The sequence below is a fragment of the Coptis chinensis genome, chromosome 3 (assembly GCF_015680905.1).
Source record: "Coptis chinensis isolate HL-2020 chromosome 3, ASM1568090v1, whole genome shotgun sequence".
NCBI classification, from domain to species: Eukaryota; Viridiplantae; Streptophyta; class Magnoliopsida; order Ranunculales; family Ranunculaceae; genus Coptis; species Coptis chinensis.
The window spans coordinates 24392689-24416139 of record NC_141458.1 but is presented as its reverse complement, the minus strand read 5'-3'; the positions used below and the strand labels follow the sequence as shown (position 1 = coordinate 24416139).

Sequence of the window (23451 nt, the reverse complement as noted above, 5' to 3'; positions counted from 1 at the left end):
AGAATATGCAATGTAGTTTACTTTCAGAGCTAGAAACTGGAAGAAGAAAAGGCACTACATACTAATTCAAAGTTCATATATGCATTCATTGTGCAGTGATACATCTAAAACATATCAAACAAAAATGGATTGAGTGGCTAAGGTTTTATATATTGAAATGTTAGTTGCTTTTTTTTATGTAACATTAATTAAGTAAGTAAATATGCAAGGATGAGATGATTCTTTAAGTGTTCAAGAAGAATTCATTGCAAGATCAAACATTATCAACCAATGTAGAATTGTATGCAAAGACTATAAAGAAATGGGATACCTTAATTCCAGTATTGGTTGCCTCATGATGCCTTAAGTAACGGATCAAACATCGGATTAAAGGCTCTTGTAAATGCCCAATCAACTATATGTCCTGGAAACATTAGGAATAGAAACAATGATATTTAATTTAAAAATAAAATATCTAATTGCCCAAAAAAAAGTAAAACCCCTAAATACATGTTTAGCCTTCCTTTGATTAGGTCCGATTAGCAACAGAAGAAAACTTTTGCCACATAATCGATAGAGATGCTACAAGAATATAGCCTCACCTCAATTAGATGAACTATGAGAATTAATAATGGATGTCGACACATAAAAAGTATAACATCTCATATAGAAAATAGAATGTCTCATGAGTTCTTTGTACTACGAAATTTTTTGTACTTGAAATTTTTCTTTTTAATACAATTACCCTTAGCAAAAAAAAAAAAGAATGTCTCATGAGTTGTTTCCTTGGATTAGTTTGGGATGGTGTCAAATGGATTTCAATATGATAAGTTAACGAGTAGTTAACAAAGAGAAACAACCAGCAACGAGTAATTTCAATATGATAAGTTAGCTTGGTACATGTCTGAGTCTCCACGACTCATCAGGCGCGACTTTTTAGTCACACGGCTTTAGTTCCTTTTGGAGGAAACTTACTAATAAGCCTTTCAAATAAGGATCCAAGGGGGCTCCACGTCTTAGCCACCACTCCAAAGGAATGGCGCCAACGATGTTGCCAAACCAGAAAATAGGAGTTAAGAAAGTAAAAGCCAAAGGCAGTCAGATCTAGTGAGGAGCCTGAGTTAAAGGTTGCAGAAGTTGAAGATCAGTTACTGTGCAAGGGTTTAATAAAACTATATATGGTCACCACATAACGCGGTATGGCCTTAAACTGCTTTTCGTCACACGTTCTTAAAAGAAGGACAAATTACTTGGACTGAATATCAAAACAAGGATAGTTACCAATCAAAAGAATATAAATATTGTATATATATATATGGGTATATGAAGAACGTGACACGTATTAGTCTCTAGTCTGCAGTATATACACTTTACTGAATTAAAACCCAAGAAAGCAACAAACATTTACTTAATCAAAATCAAATCTATGAGTCTATAGTAAACAAAAGATCCATATGCAAATAATGAAGAATAGCTGGCAGGTGACAAAAATAACAATAAAATTTTTAATGGCTCTCATGTTTGAACTACTAAACTAAGGAATCCGTACCCAATGAAGTAACAACGCAATAGGTGAATGTAGTGGGAGAGACCTCCATTTATAGTAGTCCTTCCAACATCTCAACTGCATTGAGATTGGAATTATGGTTCTGCATATTTATTTCAAAAATAAATTAACATGTTATTTTGTAATGAGAACCATAGAAAAAGTAAGAGATAAAATATACCACGCTAGGGGGCATGAGTCTTTGTGAAGGCTCCACTCATCATCAACCCTACCAATATAATAACACTTGTGAATACAAGGGAAGAAATAAAATTAGATGTATATGACAAATATTCTAACACTCTAGATATAGTCCCCATGAGAAAATGTGTACACATTTGTATTTTCATATCCTCCAACAATGCGTACCCCATTTATTTGATCAATACATTTGCTTATGATAGTTTCTTTAAAACTGCTTGGCGTGACTAACTTGAAAAAGAGACCATGAGTGCATCAAATATTAGTGGTACTTGTGTTATAGACATCAAACATAAAAAATGCGTGTGGGCATGTGGCCATGTGGGAGCACTAGGCGAGGCAAGAGTCGAGCCATAGTTTCTCTCATGGGTGGGTATGATCAGTAACCACCGGTAAAAAGCTTTTCTTAATTTCTTAATCTAATACATGGTCAATAAAATATTGATTTTTTGAACTAAATGAAAACGATGTTCTTTTGATTTTACAAAATGCTACCAATCATTTCTCCTCGTTCTAAAGCAAAGACATTATGGATATTTGTCAGATTTGAGTCTCCTAAGTCCCTTCATCATTTTCAGCCCTTTGTAGTGATTTTGTCTCCCTCCATCTCACCAAAATGGTGGTCCAAATACAAAAGGAAAAATATTGTTCAAAACTGCAGTGCTAACTTACAAACTTCAAAAAGGTGCTTTGAATCAATTCTCATAAAACAAATCCACCAAATCCTACTTTAAAAACTAAACAAAAATACAGTTGATGTCCTTGCCTAAAGCTAGTACAGTGGACATTCTTCACGGTGTGTATGGATTCCATGAAACTCTATGAATAGTTGACATTTGGATTGGTGAAATTCTCAACTCAGTGATAAAAACTGAGAGCAAGTTCATTAAAATAACCTAGAGAAAATGCCTAAGTGATCGATAAGATATGATTAACTCTTGTTGTTTCAAGCTATCATGAAGTCAACTTTCCTTGTTATTTATATGATTTGAGCTCCGTCTACATTTTCACTAGTGTTTACCTATACTAGAATATTGCTCCAACTTTGGCATTCGTTCGGACTCTGAGTCCCACTTTCCCATTCCATCCTAAAGTAATCACCATACGGCAATGACGGATGGTACATGCAATCTGCGCCATTAAGGATGCCCATTCATGTTCATAAACTTGTTGTAAACATTAAATGTACAAATCCATGTGAATAAACAGAACGATAAGAATTGTTAACCAACCTTGAATAACAAGATGAACTTGACCCCAAGCAATTACACTCGTATTTCCACATTCCTACTTTATGGAGACTCCTATCCATAAGAAACGAACGACTCCTCCTCTTTTCACATATCTACTACAGACATAACAAAAAATTAAAAAGTTAATCCAATCCATAACAAGTGTGTGTGCTCAATCACATGATCATATAATTACGGACCATTGCTTCCTTAGAGAATGTAAAAGGAAATCATGTAAGACATCGACCGCCTCATTTGTTGTTCTAATCTTTCACATTCTTCTTTATGTTCATTCCAATGTGACACCTGTACACCAAATGTTTAACAAACTCATTACAACATTTCAATAGTTCATTTGTGTTATTGAATTTATATGAATAAAAGACGATGAGAAGTGGAGCAATAAGCAACAGACTCCACATTGGCCCATAACGTCTAAAATCATTTGCTCGATGCAATGTCAATCCTCAACGCTTTGCTTCCTTTCATCTGCAAGACTCCATTTTATTTTATTTTTAGTGTGAAATTGCAAACCACTTCAACACTTCAGCTAAAAACTTTTGTTATATTGAAACAAAAAACAAAAATTTGAGTTTAGAAATTGAGGTAGTGAACTAAAACGAAAATTGATAAAAGAAAGAAAGATACAAAAACTTGAGAGAGAGATGAGGGGGTTACCAAAACTTGAGAGAGATGCAACTCTTGCCGATTTTGAGAGAGATGCAGCTCTTACTGTCAAATCATTCCCACCAAAGTCTCAATTTCCTTTTACACTAGGTTAGGGTTATAAAAGAAAGAAATATTGGGCCGAATAATGAAACTACTGGGCGGGATATTGATATATTGGGGGCGTGGGCAATCACCTTTCTCTCGAAAAATCATCTACGACGGTCACTTTGAAACCAGAAAAGACAACTTGTCTCGTCTCGTATTTGGGACGAAAACTAATGTCCTTGAGTCAACCTTAGTCAACTTGAAAAACAACTGCGACGGGTTAAGACAATTTAAGACGGCAATTATCGTTATTAATTTAAGACGGGGTATATAGTCTTAAGAGTGTGTCCTATTTCTTGAATTATGGTGTAGTAATTGTTCCACATTAAAGAAGTGTAAAATACACAAGCTTAAGAGAAGAAGCAATTTAGGCAAAGTGAACTCTATTTCAATTCCAGAATTTCAATGGAAAGGATTTTGGGGTGGGAACTGTTTTGGGGTATAACCCCAACTTTAGGAACAAAAATAAAGTTAGATCTAACTACGCCAGCCATGAATCAATACTTGACTAAGTGAAAGAAAACAAATATGAAAGCACTTACTTTGGCCAGGACTTAATGCCTAAATTCAGCCAACATACAATACTACGGTTTCATTCAGATGGATCCCTTCCACCTACAAAGGCTGAAAAACACCATATAGGCAACCCCATCACCATCTTCTCCATCACTCCATTAATTAACTCTCTCCCTTCAAGTGTTAGCTTTCATAAGGAATTAACTAGGCGAAGTCAAAATAATTACAGCCTCACTTTTATGACCTAAACACATAGAATGTGAAGCACATTATCCGCACAAGTTAAGCATCTAGAAAACACATTTGAGTCAAATCATTAAACATGTTGCAGATGTAAAGGAGAACAATCCGGCTCATAAATTTAAATAAGTATCCCCAATCAAAATTGCATTAAGCAAAATCTATCAAAATATATGATTAAGTAACCCCAATCAAATATGAATTTGTAACCAAATATTTCAATCAAAATATAAGCTTGAAAATAAAAATCTTATCATTAAATGATATGAAAAATCTTTAATAAAATAACCATCACTGAATCTAATAACATACATTCATAAACTCGGCCAACCACATACCTGTTAAGTTTAGAAGATACCCACCTGTGGAGGATGGGTAGAAAATTTTAAACTTTTCACCAAGGTTCCACTTCTCAGCAAAAGCCCTTCAATATTTAGCAATGATCAGTAGCTGACCTACAATCATAAAAGATCAGCAACAACACCAAATCAAAATCAAAACGGACAGAGGAAAAAAAAAATTGAAACCAAGTATATTAAAATTAAACAACTCTGGTAAGTGTTTTGTCTAACTAAGAGATCAAAACAAAACAAGATTTATGGCAGTTAAGAAGAAAACTTAGAGCTCTTCAACAACTAACACAAAACCTTAATACACAAAATCTTAATTCCAAAATTGAAAATTTGAGCGACAAAATCGATAGTTCTTATCATAAACACAATAATTCGTTTTCCAACACATCCTCTAAAACCCTAAGTATGCAAAAACAAAAACGAGAATTTAAACGAAAAGGAAGACGGAAAAAATCCAGATTTTCATAATGTCTAAACAAATAAAGAAGAAAAGAGAGATGATCAGAATAAAGAAAGAACCTTTATCTATAAGACATAGCGGTCATGATTTGAGCAGCCTTTTATCTGATAAACTGATGAGAGGGAGATGAGCATGGGCTTCATACTCATTAGGCTTTAGCTTTGGAATTATGTTTCTTTTTTATTTTATTTCTAATTTTTGACGTTTCCAACGGCAAGCATGTGTTAGTATGTACCGTAAGAAAATAATTAAACTAATTGTTCGATATTCACAAACGGAAAACTATGATTGCTTACGCTTACCTACCGTTAGCACACTACTAACGGTTAGAAACCATTAGAATGTCAAAATTATGTGCGTTACAAAATCACCCAAATGGTGTAGTATCCGCCACAGCCTTTTTACAACCCACAACCTATGTCTGCCACTAATCCTAAGATGTTTGCCGTGTGTGGACTTGATGGGGAGGCTACTTACATTTCCATTCCTGAGGTGCCTCGTGCTCGTTTTTATGAGTTAGAGCCGCATATTGATCAGTATACCACGGTAAGTTTAATTGTTTTATTTATTTTATTCATTATATATATAATATGTACTCACAATGTATTTTATTGGATTTTCAAGCTGAGGTTCGGAAAAGATATGATGAGAACCATATTCTTATGTTTGATGGGATGAGGACTGTCGTGTATCATTATAGCCAAGAAAGAGATGAGGCATATTCTCAAACATATCAGCAATCCTAACGTACGTATGACGAGACTCGAAAAGCGTCTGAGGATATTCAAGTGTACACGCAACAACATCAGGGATATGAGGAACTTTAGGCTGAAGTAGTTAACCTTCATGCAGACAGAGAAGATCTTGGTTCTCAGCTGGTTAGGAACTTAGAAGAGCAACTTCGGAACATCTAAATTAAATAGAAAGAGGAGAGTCATCGAGTGGTAAGGGGCGTAAGAAGAGAGCTAAATAAATTTTTATGTAATATGATAGGTTTTGGATCATTTTGGATACACAATCATAATCATATATTTTGGATCATTTTCATCATTTTGGATACATAATCATAATCATAGGTTTTGGATCATTTTTATCATTTTTAGATAAAATTGCACAGTTCCTAATTTCTTTAATTGCATAATTATTAATTTCTTCAATTGCACAGTTCATAATTTTTAGATAAAACACACGCAGTTTTGGATAAACCACGCAGTTTTTCCAAAACCGCGAGAGAGATTTGATACAGCACCAAAGCTGGAACCAAATTTTGACCGATTTGGTGTTTGGTTTGGTGTTTTCATCAATATGTATCTCTCCTGAAAATGAAAAAATACCAAATTATGGAAATTTGGTGTTTGATGCTAGGATAGTATCTCACCTAAAGATTCTCTAAGCAGTTTCGATTTATCAAGTGGCGTGTTGGCTTTACACTTAGGCCCAAACAGTTTTTTAAGTGGCGCGTGGGATCTAACATTTTGGGCCAAATAGTTAAACAAGTGATCCGTGGACCGTGGTCACTCAAGTGGCGCGTGGGCATGGGCTTGGGCTGTGTGGTTAAATGTATGGAGCACTGTTTGATGCTGAAATTAGGGGAGTTTGAAAATTAGTTGACTTGGTAGGGGACCTTTGTTTGACATGCACGTGCAACAAGTATCTCTCACCTACCCGCCAAAACATTTAAACTCCACAAACTTAATTTTTAGGGCTTCACTCGTTTCACACATCCTGAAAACCCTAGCTAAAAAAAATAAAAAAAATGTCCCCAATAATTTCAATCCTCTTCACTCGTTCACACCGCCGTTGCCACATCCGCAATTTCACACAACCCTTCGTACCCAGATTCATTTCATCAGAACCAATACACGTGTCACTCTCTCATCCAATTTACATGATTTACGGTTCCAATACTAACGTAGGCAAAACTTTAGTTTCAACTGGTCTCGCTTCATCTGTACTCCTTTCAAACTCATCGAATAATTCCAATTCTACCCTTTTCAATTACATTAAACCCATTCAAACCGGATTCCCTTCCGATTCCGATTCTCGTTTCGTTTATCGAAACATTTCTGACATTTTAACCCACAGAAACATTCCCATAAATTTGTTCGCATCCAATCACGCATTGAAAAGTTCCGTTTTCGCAGCCAGAGAAGTGAGTGGTATTGATATTGAGGAGGAATGTGGGAATGAGGGGATGAGAGATTTGTGTTGGTATGAAGAAATGAGGATTGGGGAAGAAGGGCTGGTGAGGAATAATAACTTGGTTTGTAAGATGTTGTATGGATGGAAGGAGGCGATATCTCCACATCTTGCGGTGGAGAGAGAAAATGCGGGTTTGGAGGATGAGGTTTTGCTGGGGTCTTTGCAGAAGTGTTTGAGAGATGAAGGTGAAGTTGGGAAAGATGTTTGGACTGTTATTGAGACTGCAGGTGGTGTTGCGAGTCCTGGGCCTTCGGGTACTTTGCAATGTGACTTGTACAGGTATAATGTTGATAGTTTTCGATGAATGGAATTGGCATATAATATTGCAGTAGAGTTAATGGATATACTTAGTGCAGGTCATGTTGGTTGTTGCATGTGTTGACCTTGGCCCTCATGAATGCGCTCCTTAGAATTTTAAAGAATGTGGATAATTTAAACTTGTGCTTACTAACTTTCTAATGAAAATATTTATTTAGATAACATGTTGTTAGGACTATAATCTGCTCATGGTGCATCGGATATATATTTTGTGTGCTTGTCGCTGTCGAAAGAAATTTCCAAGATACTTTACATCTTTGGGATACTACTCCACCGATGTGCCTTGGAACGTCGGTCTACTCCTTTTATTTTCCATGCTTTGTTTTCTTTCAGTTTATACTACCAGTAAATTGTAAGTGGTGAGAACAAACAAAGTTCCTGTTGTTCGCCACTTTTGCTGCTGCCTGCTTTTAGGGAGAGAAAGAATGGACATAAATAACGAAGAGAGAGGAAGAGAAATTAGCTATGCTATCAATGGCACCGCCCTAAGGTAGGCGCCATTGCTGCCGAACCGCGATTTGTACTTATCCATGATTGCCTCCAATAGGTACTCAGTTCACTGAGATAGGCTTTGTGGACTAAGCTTTGAAATTGGAATTGATCGAAGAACTAAAACTGAAGAAGAGAACAAGCATATCCTCACTGGAATTACATTAAAAGCAGCAAAAACCTGTATCACAATTTTCTGTGATGCCTCTGCAAGAGATTAAAAGCTTATTGAGTGCATAAGAAATAAAAATCTCATTGTTTTGTGGCCTAATCTTTATGTTTTTGAACTGTCTTGAGATAGCTTGAGTCTATTAGACTGGGGTCATATTTTTATGTACTTGTACTTTGGCATCCAGGCCCTTTAGGTTACCTGTTATTCTTGTTGGGGATGGACGTTTAGGTGGTATCTCTGGAACCATATCGGCATATGAAAGCTTGAAACTTAGAGGTTATGATATTGTTGCTGTCATTTTTGAAGACAGTGGTTTGATTAATGAGGTGCCTTTGATGACTTATCTGCGAAATAGGTACGTGAGCTTAGCAAATTATTATTTGTAATGTTATTTTTCTCCAACACCAGTTTGTTTTTCTTAAATAAATGGTGGTGTAGGTTTTTTATTGTGTACTTATTTTGATGACCTTTATATTGATTTAGATTGATTTTTGTTTCTAGTGTACCTGTCCTTGTGCTTCCATCTGTTCCAGAAGATCAATCAAAAAACCTGGTTGAGTGGTTTGATGAGTCTCAGGACGTATTTGATTCCCTCAAGGAGACAATGCTATCTGCTCATCTACAAAGGGTGCATAGATTACAAGAAATGCCAAAGAAAGCAAGGAAGATTTTGTGGTGGCCGTTTACTCAGCACAGTCTTATTCCCGAAGAAAGTGTGACGGTGATCGATTCACGTTTGGGAGAAAATTTTGCCGTCCACAGGGTATAATTGAATCAAAACATATTCCCTTTTGTTAAATTTCTTAGATTTGGGTGGAATATGATCATGTTGTTTTATGTTTACTTGATGAAAAGTATCGCCGGTCTTTAGATCAGTACATGAAAGAATGTGTGATGAGCAATTGACATTTCCAGAACATTTAGACATTCTGATCTACAACCTATTAACTTCTATGTTTCTGTTTTTTATTTAATTGTTTTTCCTTTAATCTATGCAGGTCAGAAGTTGTGAGTATATTACTGAACAATTTGATGCCTGTGCTAGTTGGTGGACTCAAGGCCCTGATGCTACTTTACAGGTCACTCATATGAACTTCTTCTTACGCTTGAATTATGCTTTTAATGCTGTGGAGTTTTATTTTACTGTGATTGGTGAATGAATTTTTCTCCTCCCTTTATCTTTATCTGATCAATTTGTGAAGAAAAGGGCAATATACAGGACTCATATTTGCACAGGAAATACTAGTTGCCAATAAACTTTGTAAATCATCAGACACTACTATAGGAGTATGTTCAGGGTTGACCTGGACATCAAAAACTATCATCTAAGTGTGCAATGTGGGAATGAATACGTGCCAGCCTCAAATTGGAAGGCTATTGTTTGAGGCTGGCGCTTGTTCTTTCCCTCTTTTTTTTACAGCTCAAGATTATGATAATTTCCAATATATTAGCATTCCTTTTCTGTTTCATGATAGATCAATTACAATATGATCTGCTTTGCAATTTTGTATATGATACGGTATTTAACATATATTCTTTAAAAAACACAGAAAAGAAAAGAGAAAGATGAAGCGGAAAATACTAGATATCCCTATATACTTATATAGTCTGAATGGTCCTACAAGTACTGAGATTGGCTAGTTGATTGTTTATGCTCTACGCCAGTTGTTTGTTATCAACCCCATGGTTTCAATTCAAATTTTAGAGCTTACTGAAAAAATTGAAACATCTTATGGTAAAAGTACAGTTTGGATTCAATAGTCGAGTGATAGTGACTGTCATTGTTTTGCATTCACAAAATAGATGCTGAACATCAATCAGCTTTTGTTTCAAATTACAGCTTATATTTTAGATGGGATTCTTCATTTTCCTTGGGATGAAGTGTTGCCACCTATTGCTTCAGTTTTCTTTTTGGCTTGCGGCTAACAATATAAGTTGGTCTCTGAACATTCTGTGTCATTGTGTGGAAATGTGTTGAATTTTTTGTTTTTTCTTTACCATGTTACTTTTTTAGGTGGTTTCAGATTGAGCTTGCAAGAGACATGGGTTATGCTACTGCAAGATTTGGGCATGTAATGTTTCCTGAAAATGTTTATGAACCAGCTTTACGGTGTGCAGAGCTTTTGCTTGATGGTGTGGGAAGCGGTTAGTTATTTTAATATATTCTACCTTTGTAATCCTAGTAGTTATTTTATAATGTCTCCTTTCTGGAATCGTATTAGTTATTCTGTCTAATCTCTACCTTTAGAGTCAAACCAGATGGATATAATTCTTTTAAGTCCCCTGCCCCTTTATTTCTTTATCTTTTTCTTCTTTATAGTGTTCTGTTATTCTTTTGAGAAAGATATGCATTCACCCTGCTCATCCATTCTCTTCCGAGATCTTTAGAGTGAATGTCCCCTAGATCACAAAGCACCTGAAAGTGTAGTCTTCATTGTTCATTGCCTTGATAAATATAATGTTAAGTTGAAGCAAATGAGGAAGAAATATGGGAGGTCACCGAGTACTAAGGAATCTGAAATGAGCAGTACAACTGATTTAGAAATGGTGGGAGCAGAGCTATATTCCCTCTTTCCCTTAGGTAGAGTCAATTACCAACTTACCAAGTAATAATCTTTGGGAAAGAAGCCCTATTAGTTGTTGTTCAGTATCTAGAGTGTAAACCTAACCTTTCCCTAAGATAAGAAACATTTTATAATAGTGATAACAAGACATGCTAAAAGGTTCCCTTCCAGGGGAACCACAAAGGCATAAGTGATCCCACCAGGAAGGCCGAAGGCATAGTAATACGTTGATTAATTTCAAGTTCCATAGAAATTAATATCTGTATTGGATAATAGGAAGATGTTCAGTATGTCACCATCTTCCTCAGGTTATCCTGAAGACAAATTGCTAATGAGTTTACCAAAATTTCAAATAAAAATTTATTTGGAGATATTAGAATCTGATGACTAAGGCGGAAATGTATTAGAGGAAATAAAAGCCATCTGGTTTCCTGTCGCAGGCCATGCCTATTACTCTATTCATGTTCTTTTAAATAGAAAGAGAATATAGAGCCTTTCTGACTTTGGTAAATTGGTAATTGGTAATTTCAATGTCCGACTTTTGACAAAAGGTTGAAATTGCTTGCATTATTTGTTAAGTTCAATCATAAAATCTGTTCGCTGTTGAAAGGACTTGTTAGTGAAGAACACGGCGAAGTCAACAAAATAGGCAGGCACTTTAACAGAATAACATATTGGTTTACGGATATGCACTTTTGTTTTTGTGTGGTTTTCCTTGTTGCTGTTTTCGGGCTAATCAATGGTATATATTTTGTTTCTTGTGCAGGTTGGGCTTCTCGGACATTCTTTTCAGACAATGGATCTACTGCTATTGAAATAGCTCTAAAGATGGCATTCAGAAAATTTTCATTTGATCATGGGATCCTTTTGAATCTTCATAAGGCAAAAAGACCTATTGAGTTGAAGGTATGTCTTTTAAGCAAACAATTTGTAACAGTCGATGCAATTCTTTGAAAAAGATTTTGTCAGAAAGGAGTTTTTTCTAATCAAGTAAAATGCTGTCAAAGCACTTGCACCAAGAACTAGCAAGAGAGTGGGTACTAAGACATCTAAGTAGGTATCACAACTCACATTGGAGAGACCCGCTGTCATACCCCCTCAGCAAAGTCCTAAGAGAGCGATAATGGGAGCAAGTGAGTACTTGTTGAAGAGGCTAAAAAAGCATCCAAAGTTTCCAACAAGCCAAAAAGTCCCCAAAACGGGAGACTTTAAGCGTGGAAAACCTTCTTGACTAGCTGAAGAAGAGTAAGATCGAGGATTTAACTAGATGACTTAAAAAGACGAATGTTTTAATTTGGTGCAGTTTGGATTAATTCGTTGTGGAGTTAAAGAGTTGGACTGGTTAGTAAGCATGGTAATTCCTTTGTTGTACTCAGGTTCTAGCTCTTAATGGATCTTATCATGGTGATACTTTGGGTGCAATGGAAGCACAAGCGCCATCTTCATATACGGGTTTCCTCCAGCAACCATGGTATGCATTCAGTTCATATTTTATGAAAACACTTAATAGGTACTGTGTGCTGCATACCATCGAGTCTATATTGTTAAAAACATGTTTCTTGACATGGCTTGTAACTTTAGCAGGTAATGTAAGTTGGCTGTACAGTTCACTATGGTATAAGTTTTATTTGCATATGGACCCAGTTTATTATACTGCTTGCCCGCTATTTTTAGAATTATAAATTACATATTTACATTCTAATTTGTTAAAATTATAATTAGTTTTTGATTGGTAATTTTTTTATTTTAGTCCCAAAATAATTCTTCCAGCCAAACAAAGAGTAGCAAGATGCTAGGAGTCACTACTGTTACAGTCCTTCATGAAAGAGAATCACAAGATGTTACCAAACTATGTCATCTGAAGTTACAATAAAACAAGTGTAGCATGTGTGATGCACACATTTACTACATCTAAAGCACAGGTTGTGGTGGGCCCCTAAGCCTTTTTAGTTATGCAACAAAGTGTTAGATCAGATGGTCCCAAAGTTCAGTTGCTTACTTGCTATTTATGTATGTTTCTGCAAAGAACCTTATCTAGAAAAAGAAGTAGGTTTACTATGTTAAGGTTAGAATAGTAATTACGCGGCGCGAAGTTACTGAATGCTAAAATGAGCTGTCAATTGAGCCACCAAATTCAGCCAGTTACAATTAGACTGGTTTTATGAAACAATTACTTGTTGGTGGCGGCAGTGCTCTGAGGGGGGCTAGCCTCATATATATAGTAAAGGTATTGAAGTTTCAAAACAACACTCATCGGCCAATCGAACAAGGTCAAATTTATAAGATGTTGAGATGCTTAGTTGCATAATACAACTCTCCTTAGACTAAGCATAATTGGACAATGTCGTTACACGCTTAAATAGAGAGAAAATAATTTTGCAGGTGTCGACTAGCAAAGTCGGTAAAACCTTTGGGTGATGATACTAGAGGTCTGGGGTTCGAATGGTCGAACCTTGCCAGCATCAAAGAGTTACTGGTCTCATTTAAAATAGGCTTACCAAAAAAAAAAAAAATTGGACAATGGGCGATTAAATTTATTAAACACGACAATATGGATCATATGTTTGTTACAGTTTGGAACATTCAAAGAATAAATGTGGTAAAATACAAAACAAATATTCTTTGACACGTTGAACTTGCACTCAATTGCAGGTATAGAGGAAGGGGTCTTTTTTTGGATCCTCCAACAACATTTATCTGTAACGGGTGCTGGGTTCTTTCCTTACCCAAAATCCTGCACTCTGAAAAGTTGAAACCTGAAGATATGAGTAAGTTGTATGCATACTTCTCTTTTTTTCTTCTATTATGTTGATGGTGTAACCTGTTCTTTACACTTTTACAGCATTCAGTTCGCGCAAAGAGCTGTTTTCTGGAAGTCGGAGCGGTTCAGAGCTTGCTAGAACTTATTCAGCCTATATATCACAGCAGCTGTTGTTATGTTCAGGCTCGGAAGATGCTCATATTGGGGCATTGATTATAGAACCAGGCAAGAAGTGCTTAGTTTGTCTGATAGATTTTCACCCTTATTTTTTATTTTTTATTTTATTATTTTATTTTTCTTTCTTTCTTTATTTTACGTACAAAGTCTGACCCAATGGCCTAAACTTTGACATACTTGCAGTTATACAAGCTTCCGGTGGAATGCACATGGTGGATCCACTGTTTCAGAGAATACTTGTTACAGAGTGCCAAAATAGAAAAATTCCGGTCATCATTGATGAGGTTTTTACAGGTTTTTGGCGTCTTGGAGTTGAGGTGCGCTATGTGCTCATAATGAAACTTCTTTCTGATTCTTTCTCTTATTTTGGTTTATTGACATCGAGAATTCTTTGACCAGTCTGCATCAGAACTACTTGGCTGTCTACCAGACATAGCTTGTTATGGGAAGTTGATGAGTGGTGGGGTCATACCTCTAGCTGCCACATTGGCCACGGAGTCTGTCTTTGATGCTTTCAAAGGGGATTCTAAGGTATTTATTTATTTAAATAACATAAGACATAAATCGCAATATCTGATGTTAATTGTGGACTTTCCCTTTTTAGCATAGTAATATACTCACATGTTTCTTTGTATATCATTCTCTTTGTCAACATTGAATGATGTGGGCACAGATTGTGGCCTATGCGAATATAAAATATTAATAGTTTCTCTTTTCAACTGGTTTCAAATCAATCCATTTAAGGCTTGAAATATAGGCTTTTAGGTGTCTGCTCCTAGTTTGGGTGAGACGTCATGTCCATTTGGATCTACATAGTTATGTCTCCCTACAACAGCTCAGGCTTTTGGAGCATATTGTTCGTCAACATGTAATTGTACTTGTAAATCATTAAAGGCCACTCATTTGAGTTTCAAGTCCAATCTGGTGTGTGTTTGTGTTGGGGTGGATGTATGCCTTTGCCTCCTAGATGTATGTCTTCCCCTTGTTAGACCTAAGATCCATTCACTAGATATTTTGTTGTGTGCTTCCCTCTAGAAGCTCATGGTTATGGACTGAAGTGGTTGTTATTTTGAGAGGGTTTGGATACATTCACATCGTTCTCCAACAACATGAGCTTCTGGAATGATATGTTTGCTGGCAATGTAAAATCTTTGGCTAGTTAATGAAATGAGCCGGGGAAATTTGTGTGGGCTTAAGAAAGCAATTTTATTATTTATATAAATTAGATTCTTTTTGGAACTCAGTAGATGATTTTTCATTATGATTGTGATGTATCTTGTTGGCGGAAGCTTCAACAATGGATGAACATCAATTGAGTTTAATAAAATAAACACCTAAATCTAGGGTTTAAACCTTCAAAATGAAGAACAATTCACAAAGAATTAATAATCAATAATAACCCCCTAACAATGAAGGCCCAGAATCCCCAGATGCCTTTATATAATAAACCTTGTTCCTAATTCTATTTAGAAACCAAAATAGAAACCTTACTAAATAACCTAGATCTAAAACAAGTAGCAAACTCTTCTAACTTAATAAGACTACTAATAATATAATTAGAAGCTTCCATGCCCATGCATCAGATTGTTTGATATTATAAAATATCAAAATAATGAGTTTCTCATGAGGCTTTTGTGAAAGGTGAGTCGGGCACCTAGTATATAAAAGTACCGTATTGCTCTTTATTGTTTTGAATGTCTTTGCAAATTTTGTTATCTTTTTAATACTCAGTATGAATGAATTTGTTGAGACAAAGCAATCAAATGGTTTCAAATCAATCCATTTAAGGCTTGAAATATAGGCTTTTAGGTGTCTGCTCCTAGTTTGGGTGAGATGTCATGTCCATTTGGATCTACATAGTTATGCCTCCCTGCAACAGCTCAGGCTTTTGGAGCATATTGCTCGTCAACATGTAATTGTACTTGTAAATCATTAAAGGCCACTCATTTGAGTTTCAAGTCCAATCTGGTGTGTGTTTGTGTTGGGGTGGATGCATGCCTTTGCCTCCTAGATGTATGTCTTCCCCGTGTTAGACCTAAGACCCATTCACTAGATATTTTATTGTGCACTTCCCTCTAGAAGCTCATGGTTCTGGACTGAAGTGGTTGTTAACATGCAAATGTGTGAATTTTGAGAGGGTGCGGATACATTCACATCGTTCTCCAACAACGCGAGCTTCTGGAATGATATGATTGCTGGCAATGTAAAATCTTTGGCTAGTTAATGAAATGAACCGGGGAAATTTGTGTAGGCTTAAGAAAGTAGTTTTATTATTTATACGAAATTAGATTCTTTTTGGAACTCAGTAGATGATTTTTCATTATGATTGTTTGATATTATAAAATATCAAAATAATGAGTTTCTCATGAGGCTTTTGTGAGAGGTGAGTCGGGCACCTAGTATATAAAAGTACCGTATTGCTCTTTATTGTTTTGAATGCCTTTGCAAATTTTGTTATCTTTTTAATACTCAGTATGAATGAAATTGTTGAGACAAAGCAATCAAGGTTTTTATTTATTTAATAAAAATGCTTCATGTTTCTTCTAATCTCAGCTCATGGCACTTTTGCATGGTCACTCATATTCTGCACATGCTATGGGATGCTCTGCTGCTACAAAATCCATACAATGGTTTAAAGATCCTTTGAGAAATCTCAATATTACTGCTAAAGGAAAACTTCTCAGAGAGGTATCCATGAATTTCTGCTATCTCATTGTGGTTCACCACCTATTTCTGTAAATATTACTGTAGAACCTTGCCATACTTAACTTTCCTACCAAGTATTGTGGACCTTAGTTAGACACTCAGACCTGCTAGGTCTTAAGTCTTGTGACATGTCTGCAAGTTCTTGTCCTATTTACACTCTATCTTGGAATGTGAGTTCCACAGAGTTGAGTATGGTCCTCAATCTTCCATGCAAAATTGGTTTTTAGGATCCTCTAAATGGTCTTAGAATTAATAAAATAAATGATAACAGACCATACTCAAAATGGTCTTAGAATGTGTCTTATACTCTTATTGATGCATGGGCATGGAATTAATAGTATTTAGTTTAGTTAGTTTTATTTTTATTTGTTATGTTAGTAGTAGTTTCTTATTAGGACTATAATTAGAATTAGAAGTAGGGTTTTATTATATAAAGGCACCTAGGCCTTTATTGTTAGGTCGGTTGTTTTTGGATTGTTTAATCAAGAGATTGAATTAAGGAAATTCGTTTTCCCTTTAAAACCCTAGTTTTTGGGTGTTTATCAATTTTATTCATTGGTGTTATTGATTCGAAGTTGCTTCCGCTTTCGTATACATCAAATTGGTATCAGATTTTTAGGTTTTTTCCTGGTTTGCTTGTCATGGACACTCAACAAAGAGGACACGGACGACCACCAACAGTGAATACACGACTAAACTATGTAGAAGAACTACAAGGTAGCAAGATGGAATTGCGAAAAATTAAGGAGATGTTGTCGAAACTTGTACCAAATTATCGACGCACCACAACTGTTGACGAGCAACTCGTGCCAAGGGAAGAAGACGATGCCCCTAGTGATCACAGTTTGCATAGTTCCAGTTCCGATGTCGACGTACGCGACCCTCCAACACCTCGCCAACGTAGCCACACACTTTCTAGGCCACATTCACCAACAGTTTCCAGCGATACTAAACATCGTATTGCTCAATGGGTGGCTGTTGCAGACCCCCACAATCGCAGCATATCAAACCCACCGTTTCCAATTCGTGGAATTCAAACTCCCCACCACTACCAAGGAGATCGAGAGAGAAATCTCAGCACTTCCAACAACAAAAATCTTGATTTTGAAGGAGAAGATAGAAGAAATCGCCACTGCCAAGTTTAGAATTTGGTTCCTCTAAATCAAGTTGGCAACCACCACCATCAGCGAGGTCAAAGAGGTCGACAAGGAAATCAGCATGATTACCCCACAGATCAAGTTTTTGCACCCCTGGCAGCTTGTCTTCAACAACCAGTTCGTCGGAGAAGAAGACCTCTTCCTTCTATTTCTATTTCTGATCGTGAAATTGAAATCCCACATTGGGCTTCTACTAATCAGGCCCAATGTGCTACTAGCACTGGATCAGGTCATAATCGTGTTGCACCTAATTTCCAACCGTGGGCTTATGCAGACAGCAGACCAGGCCCAAGTTCGAGAATAACATGCTTTTAAGCCCAATCCTAATGGTCATGCCCACCAGAATTTTAAACGCCACCAGGGTGCTCCCATAGCCCGTGGGCAACAAGCTTCACCACCAAGTTCTCCACGAAGAAATCGACGGTAGCCCCACCGCATTGCTCCTGATTTTGATCCACTTGATCCTTCAAACTTCTCATCTTAGTCCATCCCCACCTCGTCGCAATGGGAGAAATCAGAGAAATCCAAGACATCGAAATTTTCAGCACATTGCAGGTAATTTTGATATTAATCGTTTATTGCGCATTTTAGAGAAGAATTAGATGGGTGATATTAAATTGGATGTGCCTGAATTTGATGGAAAATTACAGATTGATGCTTTTGTTGACTGGTTAAATAAAATTGAAAAGGTTTTTTATTATAAAAATTTAGAGGATCCTAAGTGTGTTAAATTAGTTGCGACTAAATTAACGGGCTATGCACTTGTTTGGTAGGATGAACTTCAATTGACTCGTGCTAAATTGGGTTACAATAAAACTACCACTTGGGATAAGATGCGCCGAGAGTTGAAAAGAGAATTTATACCTCATGATTATGAGAGGGATTTATTTATGCGCTTCCAAAATTTAAAACAAAAGCTTAAGAGTGTGACTGAGTATACCGAGGTGTTTCTTTTATTGGCCACCAGGGCTGATTTATCTGAGACTATGGAACAGAAGGTAGGAAGATATTTTAATGGTTTGAACCAATCAATACAGAAAGATTTGGCATTTAAAGATATTTTTGACACATCGGACGCTATCAAATATGCTCTTAAAGGCTAAAGAATTGAATAAATCTTATGTTTCTATAGCTACACCACATCCAGTTTCTGTTCCCATAAGCACTTTTGAGGCCACATGTTTTGAGTGCAGCAGAGTTGGACATAAGAAAAGTGATTGTCCACAGTTAAAGAGAGTGGCGTTAGTCCATGATGATCATAGTGAGATGGGTGCTACACAGTCGCCGCATAATATGACTCAGCTTGTAGTTGTTACACCTCCTGAATCTGGTGTTTCTGCTTTGATGATCCGTCGATCCTTGGTTACATCTTCTACTGATAAACCTTCTCGGCGTCGTTTTGCCATTTTTGAAACTCGTTGTATTACAGGAGGCAAATTTTGCAATGTCATTATTGATAGTGGTTCTAGTGATAATCTTGTCTCACAAGAAATGGTTGATAAGCTCCAATTGAAGACTGAACCGCTTCCAGAACTATACAAAATACAAAGCTTGAGCAAGGGTAGTGCAATTGAGGTTACTCATTGTTGCTTGGTTCCTTTCTCCATTGGCTCCCTTTACAAAGATGAAGTTTGGTGCACTGTGATTCCTATGACTACTGTTTGCTATCTATTATTGGGGCGACCATGGCAATATGAATGAGACATTAACTTATGATATATTTGCCAAGATCTATTCTTTCATTTTTTAGGGCCAACAGGTTGTATTGTCTCCACTTCCTCCTACATCTACTGTTCAAGGGCTGCCACAACATTCTGTCTTTTCTTCTTCTTAATCTCGAGGACGAGTTTGCTTTTAAGCCGGGGAGTCTGATGCATGGGCATGGAATTAAAAGTATTTAGTTTAGTTAGTTTCTATTTTTATTTGTTATGTTAGTAGTAATTTTCTATTAGGACTATAATTAGAATTAGAAGTAGGGTTTCATTATATAAAGGCACCTAGGCCTTCATTGTTAGGTCGGTTGTTTTTGGATTGTTTAATCAAGAGATTGAATTAAGGAAATTCGTTTTCCCTTTAAAACCCTAGTTTTTGGGTGTTTATCAATTTTATTCATGGGTGTTATTGATTCGAAGTTGCTTCCGCCTTCGTATACATCACTTATGGGGGCAGGGTTAGTCTTTGGAGGAGAGTGGTGTCTTCACTCTTCAGATCTCTGTGAGTCGGTTCTGGTAGTGGGGCTGGGAACATCGCATAATTTTGTGGCTCTTTGTGGTCAATAGAAGAGGTGTTAGGTTTTGCTTGGGTACTCTGGAGACATGGTTGTTCTCCTCTTCGAGTACCATGCTCTGCTTTCTACTTTCAATAAAGGGTTGCCCCGAGAACTTAGATGGGTGTTTAACTTCCATACGCATATTACGTACGAGACGTTAAGGAATTAGTGTCAGTCATGGCTAGACATGGGGAGTTTCTTGTGGCAGTTATAATCAAGAGGCATGTTTGGTTGATTACCAAAACGTGCATTTTCTTCTTCTCATTTTCTTTATTTCCCTCTGCGCTATTTCCCTCTTACACTCTATAGGGTTCCTCTTATAGTCGTATAATCTTATTCTTATATTTTCTTGATTTGTGTAAGTAAGTTTTTATTATTGCTAATGAATAAAATTTGGAGAGAAAAGAGGGTACGACCTTAATTTGTTTTGACCTTCTCTCACATATCTTTATATAGGAAATAGTAGGGTGTACATCTGTCCCTTAGAACTCTAACAGCGAATTTAAAGTTCCATATCTACTTTACTTTTCTTTTCTTGGTTCCCCACCATGGTTTTGGCCTAACCATTGACATCCTTAGGAGATTTAAAGGATTTTCGTTAGTGCTTTGTTTCTTTATGGTAAAATAGCTGTGAATTAGTTAATGCCTTGCCCTTTTTCCTTGGACATTTTGTCCTCCTTTTCTTCCTCAAACGGCTCAAAGTTCTCTTGGGTCATGATGGGTAAGGTGAGAAATATTTTAGTTTTTTGGCAGTCGCAGGTATATCTAACTGGACATTAGTTATATCTATTGGTTCCATTTGCTGTCTACTTGTTCCTTTTGCTGTTCTTTTGGGTTTGTTAGAGTTCAACAGGACATATAGATGATGGAGCCAAGTGCGTTATCATTCCAGTTAGAGGGAATGTAGTGAGCCAAGGTGTTTGTGGAGTGTTATTTAGGTGAAGTTCCATTAAGTGTATAACGTATTACTTATACTCTGGTGCATGGTTGGGTGCTTCTTCTGTTTTTTTTTTGATTGTCAAGCCTGTTTTAAATGAGATCAGTAACTCTTTGATTCTGGCGGGCTTCTTCTGTTAGATTTCCTTGGGGTTTATGTCTTGCTTATGTCCCCAATAAATTACTTTAACCTACTTTTTCTTCATATGGTTTCTTGATATATTTCGTTTCTTTGCTGATGAATCTGGGTCATGGTAGAGTCTTCTCAGAATTCTCTCATGTATTGCCACCTTATCTTAAATTTGTCTTTTAAAAATAAGTTAAAACTATTAAAATTAAATAGCTTATTGAAATCGTGTCATTAGGACATTTTTGGAGACTATTTGCACCCCTCCCTAGGAGCTGCACAAGTAGGGAATATAAGTGTTGATTTAAGGATCACTGTTGCTATACATGACTACATTTTGTATTATTGTTTTCTATGTACTTATTTCTCTGTTACATGCAGTTATGGGATGAAAAGCTTGTGCATGAGATATCCTCACATCCAGCAGTTTACAGAGTGGTAGCATTGGGTACTCTCATTGCAATAGAACTCCGTACAGAAGGAAGTGATGCAGGGTACCTTCTCGCTAGCTTCAACTTCTTATTGTCCTAAAACTTTTTTTTTTTTTTATCATATGGTGGCTTTGGTCTATAGTAATATTTTTGGCCAATCAGTTTTTTTTGTGTATATATAAATGACATCTTGTGCAGTCATTCTAGTATTCTACATTCATGGGTCTCTGATCCTGAAATGATAATTTACCTTTGTGCAGTTATGGGTCACTGTATGCGAGCTCTCTTGTTCAAAAATTCCGTGAAGACGGTGTCTACATGAGGCCTCTAGGTAATGTTATTTATCTCATGTGCGGCCCCTGCACATCTCCTCAAGTCTGCAGTCAACTTCTCAAGAGACTTTACGGAGAAATCCATGAGTTTAACCAGATGAAGGCGAAAGAATTGAAATCTTGTCAGTTGTAAACATTTAGCTTCACATTGGTAACGTTTTTTGGTGGTAAGAATTTTGGGATGTTTATAGTTTATGTAGCTGGACCCAGATGCTAAAGTTCCCCCAAAATATGGAGTTCTTGTGAAACCCTAATTCATTTCAGTTATGATTAAGGATCTGTGCCGGGCCTTATATTACTTCCTCAGTTTTGCGACAAGTAGTTGGGGTAATGCCCATCAGAGTGTTTACTTTTTTGACATTAACTTTAATATAATTGAGAGGATTGAAACTTGTCCCGAGTACTCTACTTAGCGAGCCATGTCATATTGTAGAGGCATCTATGGGGGCTATTTAGTAGATTTGCAAAAGAAATGATAAGTTTGAACATATATAATCTCTTGAAGGCTGTATTTAGTTCAAGGAAAAATGAGGGAAAAAAAAGTGTTTTCATGGAAATTGAAAATTCAACCAGGAAAGTGAATAATTGCAAAACGGATTATTTAAATGGGTTGAAAAAGAGTAAAACAGTCTCCATTTTTAGAAAAAGGAAGTTGTTTTCAGAGATGTGAAGATAACAGGTTATATGATTGAATGCTTCACAGGTTTCATAAGCCTTGATCAGTACTCCGAGCTAAATTCAACTAAAAAATAAATTTTCAACATAATCCAGTTTCTTGAAAAATCAATTCAAAGACTCGAAGTGTATAACTTTACCGACCATTCCATTTATCAAAATCAGCAAATAGATGTACAGAGTACTCCGTTTTATTGAAAGAAGAAACTCTTTTCTATTTTAAAACCGTACCGTATTTAGTGATTGACAATGCATCAAACTACTGTTTCACTATATAAACAATCAGTTTCTCACTTTGTCTACCATGTAATAGTAACCAGGAATCCAGGACCACCAATTTCTATTTTAGTAAGGTAACCGCTTCTTTTGATTTATATCCCGTCTATTTCATCACTAATAAAGTAATAATAAGTTTACAAAGGTAGTTGTTCCGTGCCTGTCATGCTTAATACAATTCTATGAAAATAAATGAAAAATCCTAAAAACCAAAGTACGTAACAAACTTTTCTCAAAACAGGTCTCTGAATATTATTCCCAAAAAACATGAGGTAGACCGTAGAACATACACAAAACAAGTTTTCTACGAAAAGACTCAAGAGTCAAGACCAATAAAAAACACCCACTAGTCGAACTGTAGAAGAACTAAAAAAAAACAAAAGATTTGGGCTACCACGAGAATATCCCTATAGGGATGCGGGTTCCGAAACCGTTGGATCTGAAATCCAACGGTCTCGGATGGCATCCCTATGAGGATATCCCGGGGTAGACGAACTCAAAACAAAAAGGGTCACCTTTCACATCCCAATAAAACACGTCATCTATTCTAATTCATAA

The 23451-nt window shown here is 36.3% G+C and overlaps 1 protein-coding gene across 1 annotated transcript; it reads left to right on the top strand.

Moving 5' to 3' along the window:
- The first annotated feature begins 6980 nt into the window (after window positions 1–6980).
- On the top strand, window positions 6981–22334 carry BIO1 (adenosylmethionine-8-amino-7-oxononanoate transaminase). Its single transcript, XM_086601151.1, has 14 exons — window positions 6981–7782; window positions 8667–8837; window positions 8984–9245; window positions 9481–9561; window positions 10507–10627; window positions 11813–11952; window positions 12423–12517; window positions 13699–13814; window positions 13889–14032; window positions 14168–14301; window positions 14384–14515; window positions 16538–16672; window positions 21561–21673; window positions 21871–22334. Exons 1-14 carry the CDS (start codon window positions 7058–7060, stop codon window positions 22073–22075), a joined length of 2574 nt encoding a protein of 857 aa, XP_086457277.1. The 5' UTR covers window positions 6981–7057; the 3' UTR covers window positions 22076–22334.
- Window positions 22335–23451: the final 1117 nt, after the last annotated feature.

Coding starts and splice junctions, on each gene's coding strand:
- BIO1 (XM_086601151.1), top strand. CDS start 7,058: ATGTCCCCAATAATTTCAATCCTCTTCACTCGTTCACACCGCCGTTGC. Junction 9,562..10,506: donor GCCCTGATGCTACTTTACAG/GTCACTCATATG, acceptor AGGTGGTTTCAG/ATTGAGCTTGCAAGAGACAT. Junction 14,516..16,537: donor CTTTCAAAGGGGATTCTAAG/GTATTTATTTAT, acceptor TTCTAATCTCAG/CTCATGGCACTTTTGCATGG.